This window comes from Cydia amplana, chromosome 13 (genome assembly GCF_948474715.1).
Source record: "Cydia amplana chromosome 13, ilCydAmpl1.1, whole genome shotgun sequence".
Lineage (NCBI taxonomy): Eukaryota > Metazoa > Arthropoda > Insecta > Lepidoptera > Tortricidae > Cydia > Cydia amplana.
Window position 1 is genome coordinate 13379160 of NC_086081.1, and position 23453 is coordinate 13402612.

General features: G+C 40.6%; 4 protein-coding genes across 4 annotated transcripts in view; 2 read left to right on the top strand and 2 right to left on the bottom strand.

Moving 5' to 3' along the window:
* Positions 1 to 23453, top strand: part of LOC134653594 (large ribosomal subunit protein uL14m) — a 313686-nt gene that overhangs the window by 153544 nt on the left and 136689 nt on the right. The window lies entirely within an intron of this gene.
* LOC134653727 (uncharacterized) lies at positions 255 to 2535 on the top strand. The gene is made up of 4 exons (XM_063509122.1): positions 255 to 342; positions 832 to 996; positions 1190 to 1327; positions 2440 to 2535. Exons 1-4 carry the CDS (start codon positions 280 to 282, stop codon positions 2533 to 2535), a joined length of 462 nt encoding a protein of 153 aa, XP_063365192.1. The 5' UTR covers positions 255 to 279.
* LOC134653543 (uncharacterized) overlaps positions 7807 to 23453 on the bottom strand; it is a 159410-nt gene continuing 143763 nt past the window's right edge. Inside the window, exons 4-5 of the mRNA XM_063508923.1 lie at positions 11104 to 11188; positions 7807 to 10542 (exon numbers count right to left, since the gene is read on the bottom strand). Coding sequence (XP_063364993.1) covers positions 7870 to 10542; positions 11104 to 11188 — 2758 coding nt within the window. The 3' untranslated portion in view covers positions 7807 to 7869. The remainder of the gene's footprint in view (positions 10543 to 11103; positions 11189 to 23453) is intronic.
* On the bottom strand, positions 14559 to 21952 carry LOC134653571 (interferon regulatory factor 2-binding protein-like A). The gene is made up of 4 exons (XM_063508961.1): positions 20959 to 21952; positions 17817 to 18050; positions 17233 to 17474; positions 14559 to 17138 (listed from the first exon to the last, which is right to left on the bottom strand). Exons 1-4 carry the CDS (start codon positions 21626 to 21628, stop codon positions 17013 to 17015), a joined length of 1272 nt encoding a protein of 423 aa, XP_063365031.1. The 5' UTR covers positions 21629 to 21952; the 3' UTR covers positions 14559 to 17012.

A 23453-nucleotide genomic window follows, 5' to 3' on the forward strand; every position in this document is an offset into this window, starting at 1 on the left:
GAACCCTCCGTGCGCAAGTCCGACTCGCACTTGGCCGGTTTTTTTAAGCTCAAGTTACACGGGTGCGGCATTCGAACTTATAAAAATGCTCTCAATCTGATATCGATTTGACATCAGACATCACTCGTATTCACTGGCCTAGAAGTACTGGTGAGATGCACTGCAAGGAATGTCAAATGTCAAATCAAGTTGTTTTGCTTCAAGCTTGAATGCTTCAGGATAGTTGGGTCAGTTCAGTTGGCCAGTGTTAAAGTGAACGCGCGTGAAAATAAATTCAAGATGAGCTTGGACGCCAAAAGTCATGTCATAACACTGTTTCTGATTTCCAACTCTTTTAATGGGGTGAGTGGAATTTTTTACATAAAAAGCAACCTAGGATCTTGACATGGGATCTGGGTAAATAATTATTACCTAACCTATAGAAACTAAAATGAGGCGAAAAATAATATAGAAACATACTTAATTACTTACTAGGTATAAGTTATTATATTATAAGTATTAGGTACAAGTTAGTTAGAATTAGCAATGAGTAAGTTGCAGAAAATTATCATAATTTCTGGAAATTCTCATAAGAAAGTTCTCATGCATGTTTCCACTTAGAATGTTCCTGTTCAGATTAGGGATTTACCTATACATATTAAAGTATGTTTTATTTGTTAACGACTGTTTCGTTTAACATTTACGTCACACATTGGAGTCTATTTCAAGTGTCATAGTCGTCATAGAAATCGAAATTAACTGTAAGGTTGGCAATAAACGTACAGAAAAAAATACTGAGAACATTTCATGGGAGCTTTGGATTTTTTTCACCTTGTTTTACTTTAATTTCAGTTTGGGTTTGGCCTCTTCCTCTTCGCCTTCGGCGTTGGAAGCGCAGTGGTCGTGGGCATGGCCGAAGGGTTTGCATATTGCATAGCTATAGGTGCCGCAATTATCTGTCTCTCTGTGGTTGGGTACAATGGTGCTATCACACAGCACAAGAAAAAATTGGACTCGGTGAGTAATTTCTAGTTGCCAATTTTGTTTACTCTGTTAAAGACCAGTTACGTACAGTTCGGTAGTCCACATGAAGACAGGAGACGATTTTAAGATTAACACGTTACCTACTAGTGTTTTATAAAACGAAGTCCTCCGACGCGTCTGTCTGTCTGTCTGTATTATGTATCATATTAACATTCCTTGTTTCCAGTACGCATCGGGGATGGCAATGCTGACGGCGGCTGAGATAGTTCACTTGGTGGTGTTGAGCAACGCACCCATTCAGCGTGGCGTAGACGTGTTGTTGTGGGCATATTTTGTAACGATGATCTTCATTATCGTCGTATCGGTGAGGAATTAATCTGCGACTTATGAATGCCCCACTTTAAGATTTGTGTCCAATTGTGATTCACTAGTGAAACAAACTGCCATAGAAACTCCAAGTGATGTGTGAATGATGTATACTCGTATGTATAGGCATAGAGAAAAAAATACATAGAGTGCTCACTCCATACATCAGTTTTAGCAACAAAAAACTATTAGCATCTAGCATCGAGTAGCTCCGCAGTAGTAGAGTAGTTCCGCTACTCGACGCTAGATGTAGACACTGAAATTTATTAATTTCAAGTCTGAACTGATGTATGGAGTGAGCACGCTTGTCTTTATTTCTCTATGGTATAGGAGACATTTGTAGACTACCGAATTGGGCAGGGTTATAATTATTGTAAGACTTATGTAGGTATAAGTGTAGCATTTATCGCGACATGGCGACATATACATATATATCCTTGCAGTTCCAACGAACCCCCTGACACTTTTATAAGTTTATGTTATGTTTTTATTCTGATTTTTAAGGGAGTCACCTGGTTTTTGTAACATTTATTAGAGACAACCCAAGTTTCATCATGATATTATTGATTTCCAAAAGAGAATTTTCAATATGTACCTACCATAGACTAGGAATCCTCTAGACGGAGTTTAGAGCAATTATTTCATGAAACCGATGCTGCCAAAAATACTGGGGTGCGGGGGACGAGGTGAGCGAATCCCGTGCCGTGATTGGTCCGTTCAAAAACACGGACCAACCACGGCACGGGATTCTGACACTTTGACTCGAAGATGGAGTAAAACTACCGTATATTTGTGACAGAGGGGGTAGCGTTACTATGCTCAGTCTAGAGGATGTCTTGTCTGTGGTACCTACTTACAGTCGCCAAAACTTTGCATACTGCATATTATTGTGCTGTGTCATTGCGCTGATTAAAAATGAACTGTACCAATGTACCATACATCATACATCTAATAGAGAAAGCTTAAGAGTTTAGACGAACCACAACGATAGTTAGTGATTTTGATAGCCCAAACTGTACAAGTGTAATTTTAAACGTGATGTGCCAACTTAGCTTGGTCTATCTCGAGTACGCTCCCACTTTACGAATTATGGTATTTTTTACGTTTCAGATAGTGTCCGTGCTGTTGGCATGGACTATGTCGCATCGCATCGGCCATGCCCGTGCATCTGCTGAGAAAAACGGTCATCAACATTTGCAAGCGTAGGCCACAACATTGCCACGACACACTTATTTTTTATAGGTATTATGGGTAAATTTGAGGATTGTTTAGTAGGTTTTAAGTATGTTTAATGTAGCTAAGTACTAGAACTAACTTAAGTACCTACGCTTTTTTCATTTAATCGATTTGTGAGTTTTCTACTTATTAGTCATTGTAACTGCATGCATTTGTTACTATGTAAAATTATTTTATAAGTTTTATCTATCAAATAAAAATTGTACCTATGTGCTTCATTTTATTTAAAACTTATGTCCTGTCTTTGTTTCGTTAATTTAGTTACTAGTTAGACAAGGTTGCAAAAATCCTATTACATATAGGTACCTACCTACTACCTATAAAACCTACGAATAAAAAAAATATGTAGATACTCAACTGACAAGCTAGATTTCTAATCCTCCGCGTGTAGAATATCTTCTTGTTAATGGTTTATTCATCTTTATTCGTTAATTTAGGTACCTCTTATTTTTACTTTTCTAAGTCGTTCTAACTAAACTTTAATAAATTTGTATAATAATGCCATCTGTCGGCCTTATTCAAAGACACCGCATTTCTAAAGTGAATTGCGAGCTGTCAAATACTGCGCTCTAATTGAACAGATGGCGCCACCATACTCGTTCTAAGAAGCTTACTGCGCTGTGATTGGTTACTCACGAACGCCATAACTTCGACACAATGACATTCACTTGCTAACTTCATGCATCTAGAACTTTTCATTGCACGCGTATGTTTAATTTCTGCATGTTTTGTTGAGTAAAAAAAATATTTATTGTCATTAAACTATTATTTGCAACTATGAATCCGATTGACACGTTGATTAGTATTGAACAAATAGTTTAACTCGGATACTGGCAGCTCCAATGAGTGAAAAATTAAGGCTGTCATGTTGCTGTCTTCTTTCGAAAACTGGCGAAACTACCGTACCGCGAAAAGTGCAACAACTGAAATTCGCAAATTGCGGGGATCCTTCTCTTTTACTCCAATGAAGGCGTAATTAGAGTGACAGTGAAAGATGCCCGCAATTTGCGAACTTCGATTTTCACGGTTATAGCCCAGTTTCTAATTAAATACATAATTTTATTTAACCTAAGATAATGTAAGTGTTCTGGACCACAGTGTGAAACAAAAATCTAGCAGAGGACTGTGCAGTCGGCAGCGGCAATGGTAAGCTGATCTATTCATTTATTTGGATCATTATACATTATACCTACACCTTCAGAAAATAGTAGACTGACACACTGACAGCCAGTGCCGAATTAACCAATAAGCAAAACAAGCACGTGCTTAGGGCACCACGTCTAGGGGGCACCAAAAACGTAGGCAAAAAAACGCACAGGCTGCATTAGCATTACAGTCAGTCGTAGTGGAGTATGTACTTGTACATGAAACTTTTTGTACATGTACAAGTATAACACTTTAAACTCTCGCGTTTTGTACACATATTTAATTACACAAACGGGTCTACCCCGAACATTTTTATTAACTAATTTCGGGTAGTTTAGTAGTGTTTTATTAATATCTCCGTTGACATTTGTTGGGACGTCAGTCTGTCCGTGATCACAGCTGGTGCAACTCAGCTGAAACATCGGAATTAAAGGTAAAAACAATTAAATTATATCGCGGTAGACCCGTTTGTGTAACTAAATACATGTACAAGTACCCACCTAATAACAAAGGGTCTTAAGAGTAAAAAAGCACGTAAGAACGTCTATAACTTATTGGTTGTATCTAAGATAACGCACCGCGATCGGACGCTCCGGACGTCCAGCCTTATGCGGAGCTAGGCCTTCGGCCTCGTCCACACTTCGCCATTGCTTAATTCCAAGATCTGCTTTCTTGCATCTCTGCATGAAAACAACCTCGCTGAGACCCTTAAATATCAAGCCCTATGCAAAGCTAAGCTGACAGAAAATGTCCCATCCCTTATTCTCTGTATGAAATCCTGGATCCGCGCCTGGTTGGGCCTAAAAATAAAAATGTACGAATTGAGTTTTTTGTAATGAAAAATTTTCGCGCTCGCTACGCTCGCGTTGTCAATAAGGTTTTAAGGGTCAAGCCAACTTGAAATTTATATGGTGACTGCAGCAGCATTACTGTTGCAACGTTATTGCTGCAGCACTGTCAATTTTCGTGATAAAATGATGTGACGGATTGAAAATTCCATTATCAGCAGTAAGTAATGCGGCAATGTAATCTTGATGACCCTAGGAAGAGGGGGCACCATGATCTAGAAATGCTTAGGGCATCAAAATATCTTAATCCGGCACTGCTGACAGCAGTTTAAAAAAAAACACATTGTACATTTATTGTGCACACTAGTTACCTGAAATAAAAATTTCATTCGTTCATTCATTTTTGTGAAAATATTGATGAGAAAGAGCAGGATCACTTTAAGTCGTAAGAATAATTCGATTTTACTTTGATTTCATTACTACTATAATCTCATGAAATAAGTAAAGCCTGACCAGTAGGTAATATAATTATGATCATTGTCAAGAGGGCGCTGTTATTCTCATGTATAGGGTAGGGTGACAGCTCAGTATACTATGAAAGAAATAGTTCCCGTGAAATTCCGCAACATGGAGCGTGATCATTTATTCCTATTACTTACCCACATTTGTCAGTTTACTCTTTTTGATTCTGGATAATAGGTAACTCATGAAATCTCTGGTCCGCAGATCTAAGTTTGTATTGTATACTAAAGCGTCATTCTATGGAACTTGCTAACTATGTAAACAAAAGTCACTAGTAAATTGACATTCAGAGACAATTTTAATATGGCGGTTTCTTTACATACTTAGTTAGCAAGTTCCAAGTTCCATAGAATGACACTTTATGGCCAAAAGCTCTAATAACAAAACAAACCAGTGACGGTTAATGTTTTGTATTGGTAGCTAATAGCTATTAGCTACTAGCTATTCAGAGGGGCCTACCGCCATCATTGAAAAATCATTATCTGCCTCTTTATCGCTCTTGCATATTGATAGCGAGGCAAATAAAGTTTTTCGATGTTGGCGATAGACCCTCTGAAGCTGGCCATACACACTAGGGTATGCCTGCACAGTTTTACCTGTACAGTTAAACTGCACAGGTAAACCCTAGCTGGGTGGAGCACACACACAGCAGCGGTAAACCTGCACAAACTCTCAGTTGTGTAGCCATGGCACCGTCGTCAGCTGTGCTTCATGTTGACGCAGCACTATATTAACGTTATTGTTTTTAATTATAAAGCGCAAGAAAGACAAAAAATAACGACTTCGGGGTTGGTCCCATAATAAAAGTTGTTCAATATGAGTATGGCCTACATTATCCACACCTCAGAGTATGGTCAGACATATGGTACCAAATCACCATGTATTATACTTCAAGTCTAAAAAAATAATACAAGAATAAAAAACATGTTTTATCATCAGGGGAATTAGGCAGGGCTCTGAGGGCCTACCGCGAACCACGTTCGACGTGTTACCACCCTGTCACACTTAAGTACGAATTCACAAGTGCGCCAGAGAGGCAACACAACGAACGTGGTTCGCGGTAGGCCCTCTGATTTATAAAGTTAATTTAACTCAACTAGCGTTTCATTCCGCTTACGAGACTGCGATCAACTGAGGCCTGCGCAGGCGAACGCCACACACGCTCAGTTTTAACTGTACAGTTCAAGAGCACACAGGTAAAAAATATCTATTTTCATATTCGCGCAGGTCAACTGTGCAGTCGTAGAAAACTGCACAGTCGAATGCCACACACGCTCCTTTTTACCTGCGCAGTTGAACTGTACAGGTAAAACTGCGCAGGCGTACCCTAGTGTGTATGGCCAGCTTGATGTAGATGGCGCTGTATGGCTTCATTTTTAGATTAATTAAATAAAAGGCGTTCTTATTTTCAGCAACATTAAATTTGTTTAATCCAATTATAATGTAAAATATTTTGCAACTTAATTATTAACTAAATGGCAATCCTTAATATTACATAAAAACAATAACTAGTACTAAACTAGATACTTATTACATAGATATAAAAAATAATATCACAAAATATTGTGATAACCGGAGAATTGAATAAAATTTTATTTCTACTTCATTTGATCAAAAGCATACTAAGCAGACAACTTAAAAAAATATATTTACAAATGAATATGTACAACACCAGTTTAAATTCGTATGTATATCATTATCATTAAAGATATTTATCAATTACCATTTCCATATGGCAGCGTACCCAATATTAGCATAGCCAATAGGGTATTTGACTAGTAGTCAAATCAGTTTCTTTTACGAACTGTTAAAACGATTTTGCTACTATAAAATTTCTATGAAACACTAGCATGTGACGTCACAATCAATTTACATACTCTTTGTAGTTTGATACGGGTTTTAAAATTGTCTAACTGCTGTCTACGTGTCTCTATCAATCTTCTATCAATTTTACACAATGCATGACATAAAATGCATTGTGTAAAATAATTTATTTTAAATACAGTCAAATACCCTATTGTATTACAACAATTACAACGCAATGCAAATATCGTTCCACGACAAAACAAGCGAATATAGAAATAATAATAATTAATTTGTACTTAAGGTGAAAACATACTTCAATTATTTAACATTTTTTCTATGGATAAGGCACTAAGGGCTTATTCGTAATTATTGAATTATAGATTGTTGCATTGTCCACGACTGTTCAAACAGAACTAGAAAAATATAAGGGACTTTTGATAACCGAAATGTTTGTTTACCTAGGTACTCTAAAAAAAATTTGATTAAAGGTCTACTAAGTATCAGAATAATAAAGCCTGAAACATGCAACCTTGAACCGACATATAAAAAGTGAAGCTAAAATCTATCTCCGTCTCTTTCGGTACCTATAATCATAATTCTTTATTGCAACCATGGTATTACAAGATGTTCTTATGTTAGTACAATAATTTAGTGAAAGAGCAATTAGGTACTACGATGTTTGTAACAAACCTTGTCAGAAAGAAAGACAGAGTACTTAATTCAATCAATCCGGCTCAATTTGGTTGCCAGTTCTTTCTTTCTAACTAGGCCTTGTTATTTTAAGGACTATAAAATGCACACCGCTCCATCGATGTTTTCCACTCATATTAAACTTGTCAATAGGCCTCTATTTAGATAGAGTTTGCAGTCCGGACCCAACTATTTAGTATGATATTTATTATACAATTTGGATCCGAATTGAAAATACTTGTGGACGCGCGTCCATTTTAAGAATGATTCAACACATATACTTGAGTTTTCTGAGTTATATGGCCGCGCTACAGACGCAACGAAAATCAGATCAGATACAACAAGTCATGATTCACCTTTTACCAAAGCTTATTTCGCCTTCACTTTTACTAGGTAAGTTACCGCTTCTACTTTTAGATCTATGAATTGAACTAAGCTCTCCTTCACTTCTCAAAGGTAGTATACCAAGAGAATTAATATCTACACTTAAAATGGACGACAAAGAACTACTAGACTCTGATGAAGAAACCTTTCTTCTAAGTTTCTTTTTAAGCTTCAACCTTACTTCTCCTAAACTACTAATTTCCGAGGAAGAGTTGTCAGCATCTATTGAGGTTGAGCTTGTTATGTTTTGCTTTACAGTTTTAGATATCCTAGTGCTTCTTTCTCGATTTCTTTCGGCGCTGCAAGCCGAGCGACTGCAGATTTCCAAATTGGAAAGAACTTCGACTGATGTGTTTGGTAAGCGAAGGCTGAATCGTGGGGAAGACAGATTAATGGATATCCCGAGGTCTTCGGGGTCCTGTTCTAATTCGACTTTAACATTCTTCTCGTTTGTGACAGATATAATAGGACTTGTTTGGTGATCGACGGGTAACGATAAGAGAAAAGGAGAAGTGGTTCTCGTCTTGGTTCGTGTGGGGGACGTCATCACACTTTTCGCATGTTTTGGTGAAGTCTGCGTCACCTTCTGCGCCGCATTTACGTTTAGACTAGCGGTTAACGAATCTTGATTGGCTTTAGAAGTGGAAGGTTTATCTATGGAGCTCTGTAGTAAATCGCCGTACTCGTCGATGATTAGCTTTTTTATTAGTTCCTTTTCCAATTTAAACATTTTCTCGATTTCCTTGCTGGGATCCATAGAAGGCCACAAATCGTTGTGAATAGGTTGTACTGGTATATTTGGACTGTCATTTCTAGGTGAAGTTTGGGTCTCTTTCAAAGATATCTTTTTAGTGGTTTGGCTTTGTGTTGCAGTATCTTCAGTGTCAATATTGTGTACAAACTCGAAAATATCTACGCGTTTTTTCAATGATAGTTTGGGAGTTTTCGAATACGTCGCATTATGAATACTTGTTTTACTTTTTGGACCTTCCACCTTTTCATCTGCGGCAGCACCGTTATCAGTCATTCCACTGGTATTGGCTTTATCGGAAGATTTATTACCTGAACTTAATTGACTGTCACGACTATTTTTATCTGATTGCTCTGATTTCTCGTCCTCAAAGTCGTCTGCGTAACTATCAGGTTCATTTGTGTCTTCGTTGGTACTATCACTAGATACCTTTGGAGACTTATTGTCTTTGACTCTTATCTCAGTATTTTTCGATAAAGTTTTATTGACAGTTTTTTCAATATCTATTACTTCTTGTAGCAAGTTTTCATCTGAGGTTGTCAATATTTTGGAACTGTCTCCTTTATCATTTTTCCTTGGGCTATTATTGCGAGAATTTTCTTGACTACTTATTATTTTGTCTAGAATAGAGCTAAGTGGTATATTACTTTTATTCGGTATATTAGATATTTCTCTTTCAATAACGCTAACATTAACACCCCCTAAAGTCAATTGTGAATACGGAATGTACTGAGCGTTGTTCAATAATTTTGGTTGTGGCTTTGAAAGATTTGATGGCTGTACAGTAGATTTTTTAGGTGACATGTTCTTGCCGGTTCCCTTCGATTTCGGCGGCAATTTATTTTTCTTGGAACTTGACGGTTGTTCATAGACGGAATTTAGTTTTTTCTTCCATTCATCCAAATTGAGATGCGCTCGTTTTTGTGTTTCAGCTTTTGTTGTTGTACTTCCTTTCTTATTTCGATCTGAACGCAATGAAGTTGTAGAAAAAGCTCTAGTAGTTTTTGCTGTGCGGAGGTTTAAATTTAATTGGGAACCAGAACTACCATTGTTAGTTGAAGTACTACTTTCGCAAGTAACAATTTTTGTGACTTTTCTTGTTGGTTTTTTATGTATTGTAGCTGGTAAATGAGAGGATACAAATGTTTGTGGGTTTTTTATTGCTGGAGCTTTTATGGAAGTAATACCATGATTCACAGAAATTACACCAACATTAGGTTTAGGTCCTGAATTACTTTCAATTTTATCAAGTTCTGGTTCTATATCTAATTGTAAGACTTTTTGCTCCTTCAATTCTCCTCTAATGTTAATGCTAGGCATGGTTTGTACTTGAAGACCCTTAACAAAACTCTTCTCTTTAGTCGTCGGGTATTGAAAAGTAAATTCATTGTACGTTACAGTTTCTTTATGAGGTTTTTTGATAACATCTCCTTTTTCTTGCTTTGTACTGTCTGTGGCATCAATTTGGACTATTCTAGTGCGTGATTTAGTAAGCTGTTTAGTTCTTATAGGCTTATTTATAGGCGCATTTTGTAGAATGTTATTGTTTAGAGCATTTTTATCATTTTTGTTAATGTTTTCTGTTAGTTTCGGTTTAGGGCGATTATCGATAATATTGTACCCGTGAAATTTGGCATTAACGACTTGTTCGATGTGGATCTTTTCGTTGTATTCGTCGTCGAGCGGCACGGGGTGTGCCCGCGGACGGTCGCGCATCCCTGGCTCGCGCTGCGCCAGTTCTCCGGATAGCAGCTTCAGGTCGTCTGCAGTCGATTGCAGCATTTCATGCAACTTTCTGAGTATGATTTCCTCTTCGGGCCGGAGGGCCGGCTCCGGCTTCCATATATCGTCGTCTATGATGTTTACCATTTCAATCTTGCTGCGCTCAACCTGAAATCAATAAATGACCTATAAATTGTTTTGTGAATGGAACTGTACTTAAACTATATTTATTCTTGGTACACCGTGAAAAAATGTGTAGTATTTTATTATATATTAACCAAACTCAATCTATTCGCAACTAAGGCGATAAGTTGGTATATGAAGGGTTGTGACAGACAGCTATTTTCCAATTAGGACCTGTGTATGCAAGTCAACAAAACAGCAAGGGCCTATTTGACAAACTTCACAATTGACACCTGATTCTGACACTTTCCGGTATATAAGTACATTTTCTTAGTATGTACAGCTTGGCAAAAAAGAGTAGAAATTGAAAAGTGTTGTAGAAATTGAAAAGTTAATTTCTACTCTTATTTGCCAAGCTGTAACAAAGGTATTTATTTAGGGTCAAGTTTTACTTGGTGGACCAGCATTGTATTGTACGGTGAATTTTGAACGTCAGACGACATTTGTCAACGTTTTGAAACGGGCCACCGGCCAGGGTACTAAGTGTTGTAGTGTAAATACTGTAAATTACTAAATATGTAGTAGTTCCTTTCTTTGAACACTTACCAAATATCGATCGACGGGGTACCGCGGTCCGGGCCTCATCTGTTGGTCAGGCACAGGGGCTCCGGCATCCTCTCGCCGCTCCGCTCTGAAACAAACACCACAGCCATGAACATGTGCTTCAAGAACGACCATAGATAATAGAATCAAGAGCAAACAGTACGACGACCGGTCTGGCCTAGCGGGTAGTGACCCTGCCTGTGGAGCCGCGGTCCTGGGTTCGAATCCCGGTAAGGGCATTTATTTGTGTGATGAACACAGATATTTATTTGTTCCTGAGTCATGGTTGTTTTCTATGTATTTAAGTATTTGTATATTATATATATATAGTTGTCTGAGTACCCACAACACAAGCTTTCTTGAGCTTACCGTGGGGCTTAGTCAATTTGTGTAAAAATGTCCTATCCTACATAATATTTATGTATTATGTAAGTAAACCAAAACGGTTAAGTTTGAAAGAAAATACTCATTAATTTTGTTGGTAAGTGACTTGAGTGAAAACAAGTAGGTATATGAAGCAAGAGCGCACTTTTGTTTTGTTTTTAACACGCTTTTATTAGGTCGACCAGGGGCCATTTCTCGAACTATATTAGTCTAATATTATTAGTGTGTTGTCATGACAATCCATACGATTTGACAGTTCGTGGACTAATAATATTAGTCTAATATCGTTCGAGAAATGGGCCCCTGTATGTAACTAACATGTAATGGAATCTTGCAAGTTAAATTTGATCCACTTCCCGGTTTCCGATTGAGCTGAAATTTTGCATACACATGTAAGTCGGATGACAATGCAATATTATGGTACCATCGAGCTGATCTGATGATGGAGACAGGAGGTGGCCATAGGAACTCGACCTGTATGTAACTAAATTGTAATGGAATCTTGCAAGTTAAATTTGATCCACTTCCCGGTTTCCGATTGAGCTGAAATTTTGCATGCACATGTAAGTCGGGTGACAATGCAATATTATGGTACTAATATCGAGCTGATCTGATGATGGAGAAAGGAGGTGGCCATAGGAACTCTGTGATGAAACGACGCAACCTAATTGTGTTAGGGGTTTTTAGAATTGTCTCGATGAGTATTAGTTGTCTGTCATAAGAAAAGTACAGTCAGCGATAAAAGCGTGTACCAAAAATTAATTTTTTGCCAAAAACTTATTTTTTATTGTCAAGCCCTGACTAATTTGACTGAGCCACACAGCGTGTGCGTATTCTTTGTATTCGAGTATTTTACTTACTACATTATAAGATTTATAAGTTTATACGCTAACTCCTTATGTTAGTTACCGAGCCCGTACCATGAGTCACTGACACGGTCAAAACTGACATTTACGCTATCGAGAACGTAATTTACTTTCTATACATCTCGTTTGCACTAATATGCGAGTACGAGCGAGATGTATAGAAAGTAAATTATGTTCTGGACGGCGTTTATGTCAGTGACAAACCGATGGTAGCCGTACTGTCTTTCTTTTCGGCATGGCTAGTCGTGAGGTGAAATTTATAATTTGATACCTATTTTGTTTTATGGAACTGTGATTAGGTACGGATGTAAAGGCGGTGTGAGAAGTCACATAAGTTAATAAAAAAATTAATTAATTAATTAATAAAACGTTTATTCAGAGATCTTGCTTACAACTAATTACATATATAGTTATAGGTATTGCAGACTACTCGCGTAATAATACTAGTAATTGAACAGATTGTTCAAATACCGCAATATAACAAAACTAGCAAGCCAGCTCTCGCACCGTCTACCTAAAAGTTGATCACTACAGCATATAAAACAAAGTCCCCCGCCGCGGCTGTGTTATTGCGATAAACTCAAAAACGACTGAACGGATTTTCATGCGGGTTTCACCTTTCCTCTCATTAGAGTGATTCTTGAGGAAGGTTTAGAAGTGAGAGTAGCGATTATTTCCCGAAAATCGAATTTTACTGGAAGCAATATTTCCTTTCGCAAAATTTACCATTTTATTCTTTCTGAATAGCTTCCTTTCCCTGAAGCATTTTAACCAATTCGCATATTTTCCTATTATAATTATATTTCAATAGCTTATTTTCCTGATACGTTTTCAAACCATTGGCTGTGGCGAAAATAATTTCAACCTAAACCATGCACTTAATTGCAAGAAGAGGCCACGACCAACACAGAGACGATATCAAAAATTGGGCTGAACCAGCATGGGGTTCGGCTACTACTGAGCCAATAATGCGAGCCGCAACCTTAGATAAACCAGGGCTAATAAGCGACTTACTACTGGAAAGCGTGTGGGAGCCAGCGAGAAAGGCGTTCTTCGACGTTCGCATTGTAAATGCCGACGCAGCCTCGTATGGTCTACTCATATGGCCCACGATTGCCCAAATACACGCTCGCGAAAAACATCGCAAATACGACCTGGCTGCAGAAGATCTTAGAGCCTCATTCACTCCCCTTGTGGTCTCCTGTGATGGCGCTGTCGGAACGGAATATGAATCCTTCATAAAAAGAACATCCCTTAAGCTCCGTGAAAAATGGTCCAAACCATACTCGCAAATAATCAACTGGATCAAAGTCAAAATACAAATATCAATCATCAGAGCGGTCTCTCTAAGAATTAGAGGAACGAGAAGAAGTATAGAAAGATTTGGATCTGAGGACGGCTGTGGAATACCCATCCTTGAAGATTAGATTTCTCTTCTTTCCACCGTATATTATTTGTATTATTTAATGTAATAAATGCGTTCACACACCCCTAAAATTTGCGAATGGCAGAAATCGCAACTAGGAAAAACCGATTTTCGGAAAATAGTAGCACCACTCATCGTGAATCATTCAAAACAGTTATCTTTGTAAGATTTCATATTCCAAAAAATATTTAATTAAATATCTCTCTAGAGTCTAGATATACCTACTTGCTGCTTCCATCAATGGGAAGCCTCATAGAATGGAATTAAAAAAACCTCGTGTTACATTTTAAGAAGAGAGTGTTTTTGAATATCATGATTATGACTGTATGTGTGTGACTTTTGCTAATTTAGTGTTTACAATAGCTAATATGTATACCGCTACCTATTACAAACTCTTTGGCACCATCCTCCTTAGATTCACTCCTATCAATGCAATTTTATATCCTAAAATGGTATCGCGCTACGCTATCATTATGCAAACTCATATTCTTTCCGTTTAAATCGTTATATTATCGCTATTACCTAAAATTCTCTTATAGGTGACAGAATTAGATGCAGAAAATTCTGACGTATACAAAACCAAATATTAAAAAATAAAATATAGTGTCATTCATAGCTCCATCTTCTCAAGCATCAGTGGGTAAAACTCAGACCATTGAAAAGCATACAGCAAAAGCTACAACACTGTTGGCACATAGTGTGAAAAAGTGTGTTTTTCTTGTACCTATAGGAACGTTGAAAATGGATGAGGATCAAAGGTAGTTGCAAATGAAAGTACAAAATACAAAATCACATCAATTGTATTTCACCAACATGTATATTAACATCTTAATCGAAGCATTCACTTGCTTACAGTAAGAAAGAGACGAGTCTCGAAAATTATATTCCCGTGTCAGAGCGACATCTACGAACAAGCCTATGGGTACAGGCGGACTATGACCCACCAGTGTACTAAATGAGCGTTTCACAAGGTAGCAAAAGAAACTTACTTTAAGACTAACAATAAAACACCTAGAAACACTCCCACAGAAACGCCAATAGTCTCAGAAATTTATAATTAGATAAAGATTATTGATAAGTTAAACTATTTATAAACGAATACAAATCAAGATGACAGTTTACATTGCTAATTATAATAAATCACTTAACGGGAAGACAGTATGACTTAAACAATGAATAATAATAGTGAGAAAGGCGTTCTTTGGGAAGATGGGCATCCATTTAGTACACCAATGGACGACAGAAGCACACTCGTGCTTACAATAACTTGCCTTCTGGCGACAACTAATCAAACGCTGAGCCCGTGCGGGCATTTTCCACTGATAATACTAGATTATTACCAATTTCGAATCTATCAGATACACGACGTTAAGCAGTAAATAAGGTCGTTTGACAACGCCAAGCCATATTAAAATACTATCACAATCAGTAAAAGTAAAACGTTAAATACCAAGCACACGTTGTCAAACCACGTCATTGAAAATATAAATATGCGGTAATATAAATGGGTGCAGTACCCGTACGATAATGCGGTCCGAAAATTAAGCTTCACAATACACAAGCTGTTAACAAATGATCGATTAATAAAAGATTTCAGTCTGCTCCGGACGCGAGCGTCCCGTTACAAAGTAACCTTTAAAGAAAAATTAAACATCTAAAAGGCTGACAGTCCCTAGTAATACTGGATGGAAAGCCTTCAAGATCCTTCGCGGCTATTCCGTCTATCTACATTATATTTACACGTATAAAGTATATACAACGTACGTATATGTACACAAGTATGACTAAAATAAATAAATGACATATCAATTTAATTGAAATGTACCAAGACGAATGCAGCTTAAAGAGGTTCTGTCCTTCGCTTAAAAAAATAACGCTGCATAAAATTTTAGCCTCGGCATCGGCATCAAATTGTAGGTAGTAGGTCCTTTACGGCGTTACTTCTCTAAACCAAGTCTCGATTAAATCGCTAGAACCTATTCGAACAATTAAAATGCGTAAGATTGTATATTAATCGGCTGTCGTCTGATAGCCTTCGAAATTGACATACACTACGAACTGTTTAACATTATGACATACAATGATAATTACTTCACTTTATACAATTATAGCAGCGAGTTTTAAGAGTTCCTATAACGGCCGCGTGTTCGCGGTTCTGACAATTTGACATTTCACAAAATGACTAGGTACGCTCCCAACGTTGCCAAGCGATCCCGTAATACTGCGCCAGTGCGGCGCGCGCGCCGCCACATGTGCACGACACGCACGCCGCGCCGGCTCACCCCGAACGAGTAACTTATCCTTACAAATTAATCAACTCAAACACAAAAGCTCCGAGGAGCCAGAACGTCCAAAACTACAATTTTGAAAGATCATCCAATCGAAAAGAATGCTGCGACCGTGTCGCGCAAACAAACTGTAAATCCATTATCAGACCGAATTTTGTCATCGAATGCAAGACAGTAACGGAACTCGAGCCACTCTGAATAAATCGCCTCAAAGATAAAAGAAGGCTATATCGCATATTCGCATGCGGTAAATACAAATTTACAGGGAGCTAGGGGCTTACTGTACAGAGTGAGGACTGGGGACAGGGCGAGCGGACTTCCGTCTCTCGGACTACCTCTACAATCTCTCTCGACTACATACAATATGTCATGATCGTGTATCGCATAATACTCGTACAGTATAATAAGAATCATCACATTAATAAATGCCAAGTTCACTATGGTTCCGGACCTAAAGGTAACTAAGAAAATGGCATCCGAAGAAATCCTGCTCGGAGCGGCAGAAACCTCCGGTCCCGCGGGGCCGGCGCGAACGTGCGCCCGAGTCGCCCCGGAGACTAAACTTCCTCGAAAAATCCTTCAAACGGATATGTACTATATTCAGAATATTGCACCATCAACTCGTAGAATTAAAAATTATTTTAAAATCTACCAAAGCTCCTTCGAGTCGTACAAACTCTTAATAAATAAATAAAGAGAATACGGATCCAATACACTGAATACGGCCCACATCTTCGCCGCCGAGTCGAGCTTCCAGGCTTCGACAGCTCGCGGTGAGCGAACTAAATTACAAAATTGACTATTTACAATGTTATGTACAACAGTGGTATCGTCGGGTGTGGCCTAGCCACTCTCCGCGGAGCCGGCAGGCCGGCCGCGTGCCGCGGAGCGCCCCCGCTATTACAGCGGGAGGGACAAGAGGTAGAGTCGGGGCCCCGCTACGCGGCCCTAGGTCTCCCTCTCTTTCTTCGGCTTAAACTCCTCGCCGAGGATCGTCGCTATCTCGCCCTGCATGAACGCCCACGGAACTGTCGAGTTTGCCAATGGGCACTTTTCTCCACTTGGACAGTATACCTGGAAACAACGATACAGCGTTACAGAAAAGGTTCCCATTTATAAATCATAAATAACACGGGACTAAAAGTTGCGTTATTCGAGGGTAACTCACCTCAGATCCTTGCTGTCGCTTGATGGAGTCCCGGGAGCAAGGGAAGCAGAACTTGTGGTGCGGCTGGCTGGGGCACTGCACGAAGTGTGTGTCCTCGAGGCGCTCCTGGCAGAGCGTGCACTTGAGCAGCGGGGCAGGCGCGGGAGCCGCCGCGTCCGCACCCTCGCCCGCCTCCGTCGACGACACCGACGTCGTCGAGGACACGTGCCGCGAGCCCGACGACCGCCGCCCGCCGTTCGAGCCTGCCGGACCGGAGGAAAATGTTTAACTACCGGTACTTTAATACATTATCTACTAGTAATGGGGCTACGATTGAATAGTCAGCAGACTGCGGGACGGTCGGGGCGCAAGCGGTCGTCGGGCGTCGGACGCCCGCCCGTGTCCGACCCGACATACGATTATACAGTCAATTAAACGCTGTTCATATTAGAAAGCTTCTAAAACGAAACGCACGTGCCGAATACACTTATTCTTCAATCGTTTGGAGCAAATCTCAATAAAATTAATGGTACCTATCTCAAAAAAGTTTTTATGTGTAGGTACCACAGCTGGGGATCGAAAGGTTGACATGTTTTTTGTCGTACCTGATGAGTTGGGTGAGTGTTGGCTGGAGCGGCTGGCGGAACGCTGTGGTGGAGGCTGCGGGGGCGAGCCGCCGGCGGAGCGCGGGGAGCCCGGGGGCAGCGTGTCGGCCACGGACATGAGCGCGGCCATGGGCGAGGGCCCGGCGCCGGCGCCCGTCACGGGCGGGGATCCGGCGGCGCGCCCGAGAGGAGAACCCGCTGACCCGTTCGTGAGTGGCGCGCTGTTTCCGTACCCTGCATATCCGACAACATTAGTATGAGACATGTTAAAATACATAAATGCGACACAATAGCTACAGTAATTTAAAACAGATTTCGAAAGCCAGTTCCTGATTATTCAGAATGTCAAACCGGTTTTGAAGCTCGGCAGTTATAAATTAAGTAAATTTTACTAAGCTCTATTATACGTATAACTAGTGTAAAATGTTTAAGGATGGATGTTAAGGATAGTTGATATCATGGCGACTAAATATAAAGCAACTAGATCGTCGCGCGGCCATGAACCGTAAAGTGCGCTCAATGACTCCAGAATTGTTGGAGGAACTTGTAACAATTGAGGTTAGATGCTGGTGCGCTTTGTCCGAATCCCACATCCAACGTCGGATGACACATCGACCGGCGTATAGTAAACATACGAATATAATGTCTTATAAATAGTATTGTATGTTAATACTGTTACGTCGCGATGTGTCACTGGGAAGCGGCGCTGGCGGGCCAACTGCGCCTGTAGGCGGGTAGGTAAGTACATAATATTGGACGCTGATAGTGGAACACGGCGCAGTGTCGCGGACGCGACGTTGCCAGAAGTCGCGATATGAGGCCCACATGTGTGCGCTGTACGCGGCGTTTATCCATGCTCAATGCGAACATGGCTATCGGAAACATGGTATCATTTTGACATATAACAATAGTTGTTGCTGTAACAGAGCTTGGACTACGTGACCGATATAAAAATACACAATCATCGCGTACAATGCGCCTCGAACGTTTCAAGTTCAAGAACACGATAGAGCTAAAATATATCACGACATTTAATATCGTTATTGGTTGAAGCTCATCATCAGAGCGGATTACCCGATTACAAAACATAATTTGATTTACTGAGTCGCGAAAAGTGCGTGAGACTGAAGAGACTGATATGTGGCGCGGTGAAGGCCCGGCCCATATGGCGGAGTGACGTCACCGTGTGACCTTTTTGGCCGGCGGCGCGCACTAGCTCCACGGAATGTGGTCGAGCGGGTGCCAAGCGTAGGCAGGCGCTATATTTTTTCGCCCGACGGCCTACCTACATACGTACGCGAGCGAAAATGTCGTCACGCGACGTTGCCACGCCGCTGTGCATGCATTCACGGCGCCGTTTACATTACGTGGGTGTTGGTGTTGGTACGTAGCGTGGTGTGCGAGAGGCCAGGGCGCGGGCTCGCTTTCGAGAACGCTCAACCAGTGGGACTGGTTTCGTATTTATGGACTGAGTTTATGCACCTACCTAGATACGAGTCCGCAGCTTGCGCAAACTGTCCGCCGCCCGCGCACGTTCAATCGATATCGTTCGTGTTATCGCTCTACGCGTGACTTCTCTATTTTTATAATAATAACCTACATTGTTATTAGTAAACAACAGAATGCGTTGAGTTACATCATACACAAGTTACTTCGCACACTCTCGTTTAAAACGGTGCAGATTAATTGAGTTTATTCCATTCCGTAACGTATAGCAGATACGGTAGTAAATTCTATTGCAATAAACAAGAGCTAGAAACTCATCTTTTGGTTTTTTATATCAAATGATTGGGTATGACCGAAAATAAACCACATGATAACTATTTTGTATATATAGCTCTGACGATTTTTTCGAAGACTCATTCAACAAATGTCCCTAAATAGTCCCCATCGTGCAAATGACAATAATTATGGCTATGGCTAACTATGGCGGTTAATACCTATAGAAATGAAATTGATATACATAGTTATTCACTCCTTCTATCAGAAGAGTATCAAGCAAGTGGAAATCCATGCTTATCCCTTGGGAAACAAGCATTATTATTGAGTTGATGGTTTCCCTTGTAAAATGATACTACTACCTAAGCAAAATGATGATTGATGAAAAAAGTTCCCAATTTTTATAATAAATACCTCCAAAAAACCAATTTAAAAGGATTGTTGGTATTTTCTTCGTGTAAGTATACATTCCAAGGGAGTTGAACGTTTGCTCCAAAGTCTTCGATTTAACGATAGATTATTTCAGCACATTGGCGAACGCAAAAACCGATGATGTTATAATAGAAATAACAGAAACCACATATTTCAAATTTCTAGTATTTCTACAGTAGCAATTGGCAGCAGGAGCTGAAAAATCGAAAACAGAAAAACTTTTATTGAAACTTTTGAAGGAGGATACAAGTAATAATTAATGTAACGTCTCATCACAACTCCGGTCAAAGAAGTATACCAATATAAAGGCTAGAAGATCCTCACGTATTTTGGTCTAAAATGGAGCTAATACTTATATAAGTAATAAAATACAGCAGTTTCTTAATTGACAGAAAAGCTGACTGCAATAATAACTCCTGATTCTAAAGGTTGTTGGTCCAATTGTGCACTATGATTTTACTGTTTCGATTTTCGACATAATTTTAATGTTTATCTGACGACAGTCGTCAGGTTAAATGAAGAATTTTGAATGTTGATATTCTGGGTAGTGCTGTCTGGTATTTCTTGCAACCAATTCAGGCTTTAATTGTATTGTTACCATAAGGAAGGACTCAACAAACCAAAGCAACCCACGATGGCCACGATGGAACTGGGGATAAACAACAAGGAAGGAAAATAAGTAGAGAATTTCATTGAAGCTTATAATGCCTATTTAAGGTTGTTTAAAATAGGTTGTTATGTTGGAGCGAGTCTTTCTTTACATAACAAATTGGCTTGAATAATAAAATGATGTGACGTGTGTCATGAGGTTCGTTAATGACTCGGTTAACGATTTGGCGACGATGAGTAAGAGCTGTTAGTGTTCAGTTTAAATATTAGTTTCACTTTCGTTATACATATACTGTACTGTACTACTTTAAACTGAGTTTCGAAATCTGCTTTAACCAATAAAGTAACTGGGTATTTTCTATAAATGATAAATGTGACTTACCGTTTGATTTGAATGATGAAGCATCAAAAGACGGAGTGCGGTGAGGATGTTTTTCTTGTTTGAAAACGCGATCCGGGGCAAACGGAGCTGCGAGAGAGACCGCAGGCAAGGAATCGCCACGAGTTAGCGGCGGCCGAGCATGCTCCTCGAGCAGTCGCTTGGCGGGCTCGTGGTGGTTCTGGTGGTCGTCGTCGTCCAACTGTCGCTTCAACGTAAGGCCAGGCGCTAGCCGTGCGCCACCGTGCGTCGGCAAGTGGTGTGCCGGCAAGTGCGCTAGCCGTCGACCTTCTAGCTCCTCACGGCGACCACCATATTCCGCCAGAAGACCAGCGCTAGCCGTCGGACGTGGATGGTGTAGGGTAAATGCAGTCGTGGGCGCATGGTGAGCTGGCGGCGCTGGTTGTCCTCTAGCTGCCGTCTCGGCTCCATTTTGGTGGGCCTCCAGAGGTGCCCGATGGGCACCCTTGGCATGTGTCGGGCCGCGACCCTCCTGGAAGCCATGGGCGCGCTTCAACTGCCGCGTCGACTCCAGGACCACCTCGATCCTGTCTGCGCCCTCGTAGTTGACGCACCCTCGGCAGACCGCCTCCGAAAACTCGTGCAACATTGCCCACGGCATGCGGGGCAAGTCGCACAAGTAGCAGTGCTGCCTTTTCTGCATAACCGACATCTCGCCGCCGGGTGTCGAGCGGAGCGCGAGAGATCGGTTTTCTTCGTTTCTCTTGTAAATTGTCACAGATTTATTGAACCGATAATAAAAAACACTGTCACCATGTTACACGGACACATATAATTCACATTAGTTTCCGCGGATGCCGGGTGTCGGGTGTGTCAGCGCAGGAAAGGCACTCGATCCGTGAGCGGGTCGAAGAGAGACTGAGCCGGGGTCGCGGCGTCGCGCGGGAGCGTGGGGGGCGGCTGGCGGGGCGCGGGGCCGGGCGGCCATTATCGAGCGGTGACGTCAGCGCGCGCAGCACGACGACGCGGCGAGGACGAGCCGTTAGCCGCGACGCGGATGTGCCCGCCACGCAGCCCGCCGCAGCCCGCAGCGCTCGACCCGACCCCACACAACACAACACAACAACCTTATCGTACGATAATGAGACCGTTGGATGCACTACACTGCGATCACTGCCGAGCCAGATGCAACGCATGCAATAATTATGCAGTTTGTTATGACAGTAATTATTTAGTATAATATGCCGACCATCTGCGATTCAATAGATAACCCGTACGATAAGGTACGATCAAGACATTCAAGACACATTTGTAGTCGAGTAGAATGAAAATAAGAGCGCTGCAAATTTGAAAACAAAAGGTTGACTGCGCTGCGTAAAAAAACAATGAACAGGTTGGAAATTCATCTTTTATCCATAAAAGCTCGAAAAGCTTTGTTTTAACGCCAACTTGTACTTTATTATTTGTACAGAGCAAGGAAGTCAAATTATGAGAATACGAATCAGATCAGTCACAATTCTTGGATCCTAAGATTTGTCTGCATTGCAGTGCAGAGTTGTAAAGCTAACTACAACATCCTATTCCAAAATGAATTTGGTTGGGTGTATAATGATGGAACGAATAAATAAAGGAATGTAGAGTTGAATCACTAGTTATTACATTCCCCAACTGATAACCGGAGTATAACAACTTAACAAGTAATGCAACCAGTTCTGTACTGAAGGAACAAGGTGAGGGAGAAATTTTCTCCAAGATTACATCAGTAAATGGGTAGCTGCGAACCGCAGTAAGGTGAATCACGCTCTAGAGCCGCATTCCGTCGGGCCTTCGATTCCGCTAAGTAAGTCTATATTCAACGAAAGTAAACAGCTGCTGTTGTAGAATAACAATTAGTGTTAACGCGTATTATACTGGAGGAGCTCGACGCATTAAATTTCAATCTATTCTCGGTCGGTTTCCTTTCGGACGGCTGCATTCTACTTATTATTACTAAGAACCACGAACGGAACTGGCTGGAAGACGGGAACGGGGTACGCCGGGGCAGAAGGCGGGGACCGGGGGACGCGACCGGTGTGGCGGCCATCTTGAGACGTGACGTCACGTGACGAGTCAGCCGAGCGTGCGGCGTGGCAACGTTGCATCGCTCATCGCCCGCTCTCTCGCTATGTTGCCGTTCTATTGTGCTATAGTAATAACGCAGCGAAGCAACTTATCGCTTTTTTGTATGCCACTGAGGATCTGAGAAAAAACAGTTATGCGGCCAGGTAAACGCGGTTGACGAATGGCTGATACACTCGAATTTCGGCCAGATAAATCACACCGTAGAATTTGTTGGCACAAAAGAGACTCGGCGTATTGAAACTGTGTCAAGACATTAATTCCCTGACGATCTGTCGCTGAGAGATAAGCGTGTGAGCGTGTCACGATAACGTGGAGTCAATGTACCTGCGGATATTTAAACTATCTTTATAAAATATGTTAAAGCCACTAGGACTTAAAAGTCAACACCAATCATGAAATTTAGGAAGAAATTGAAT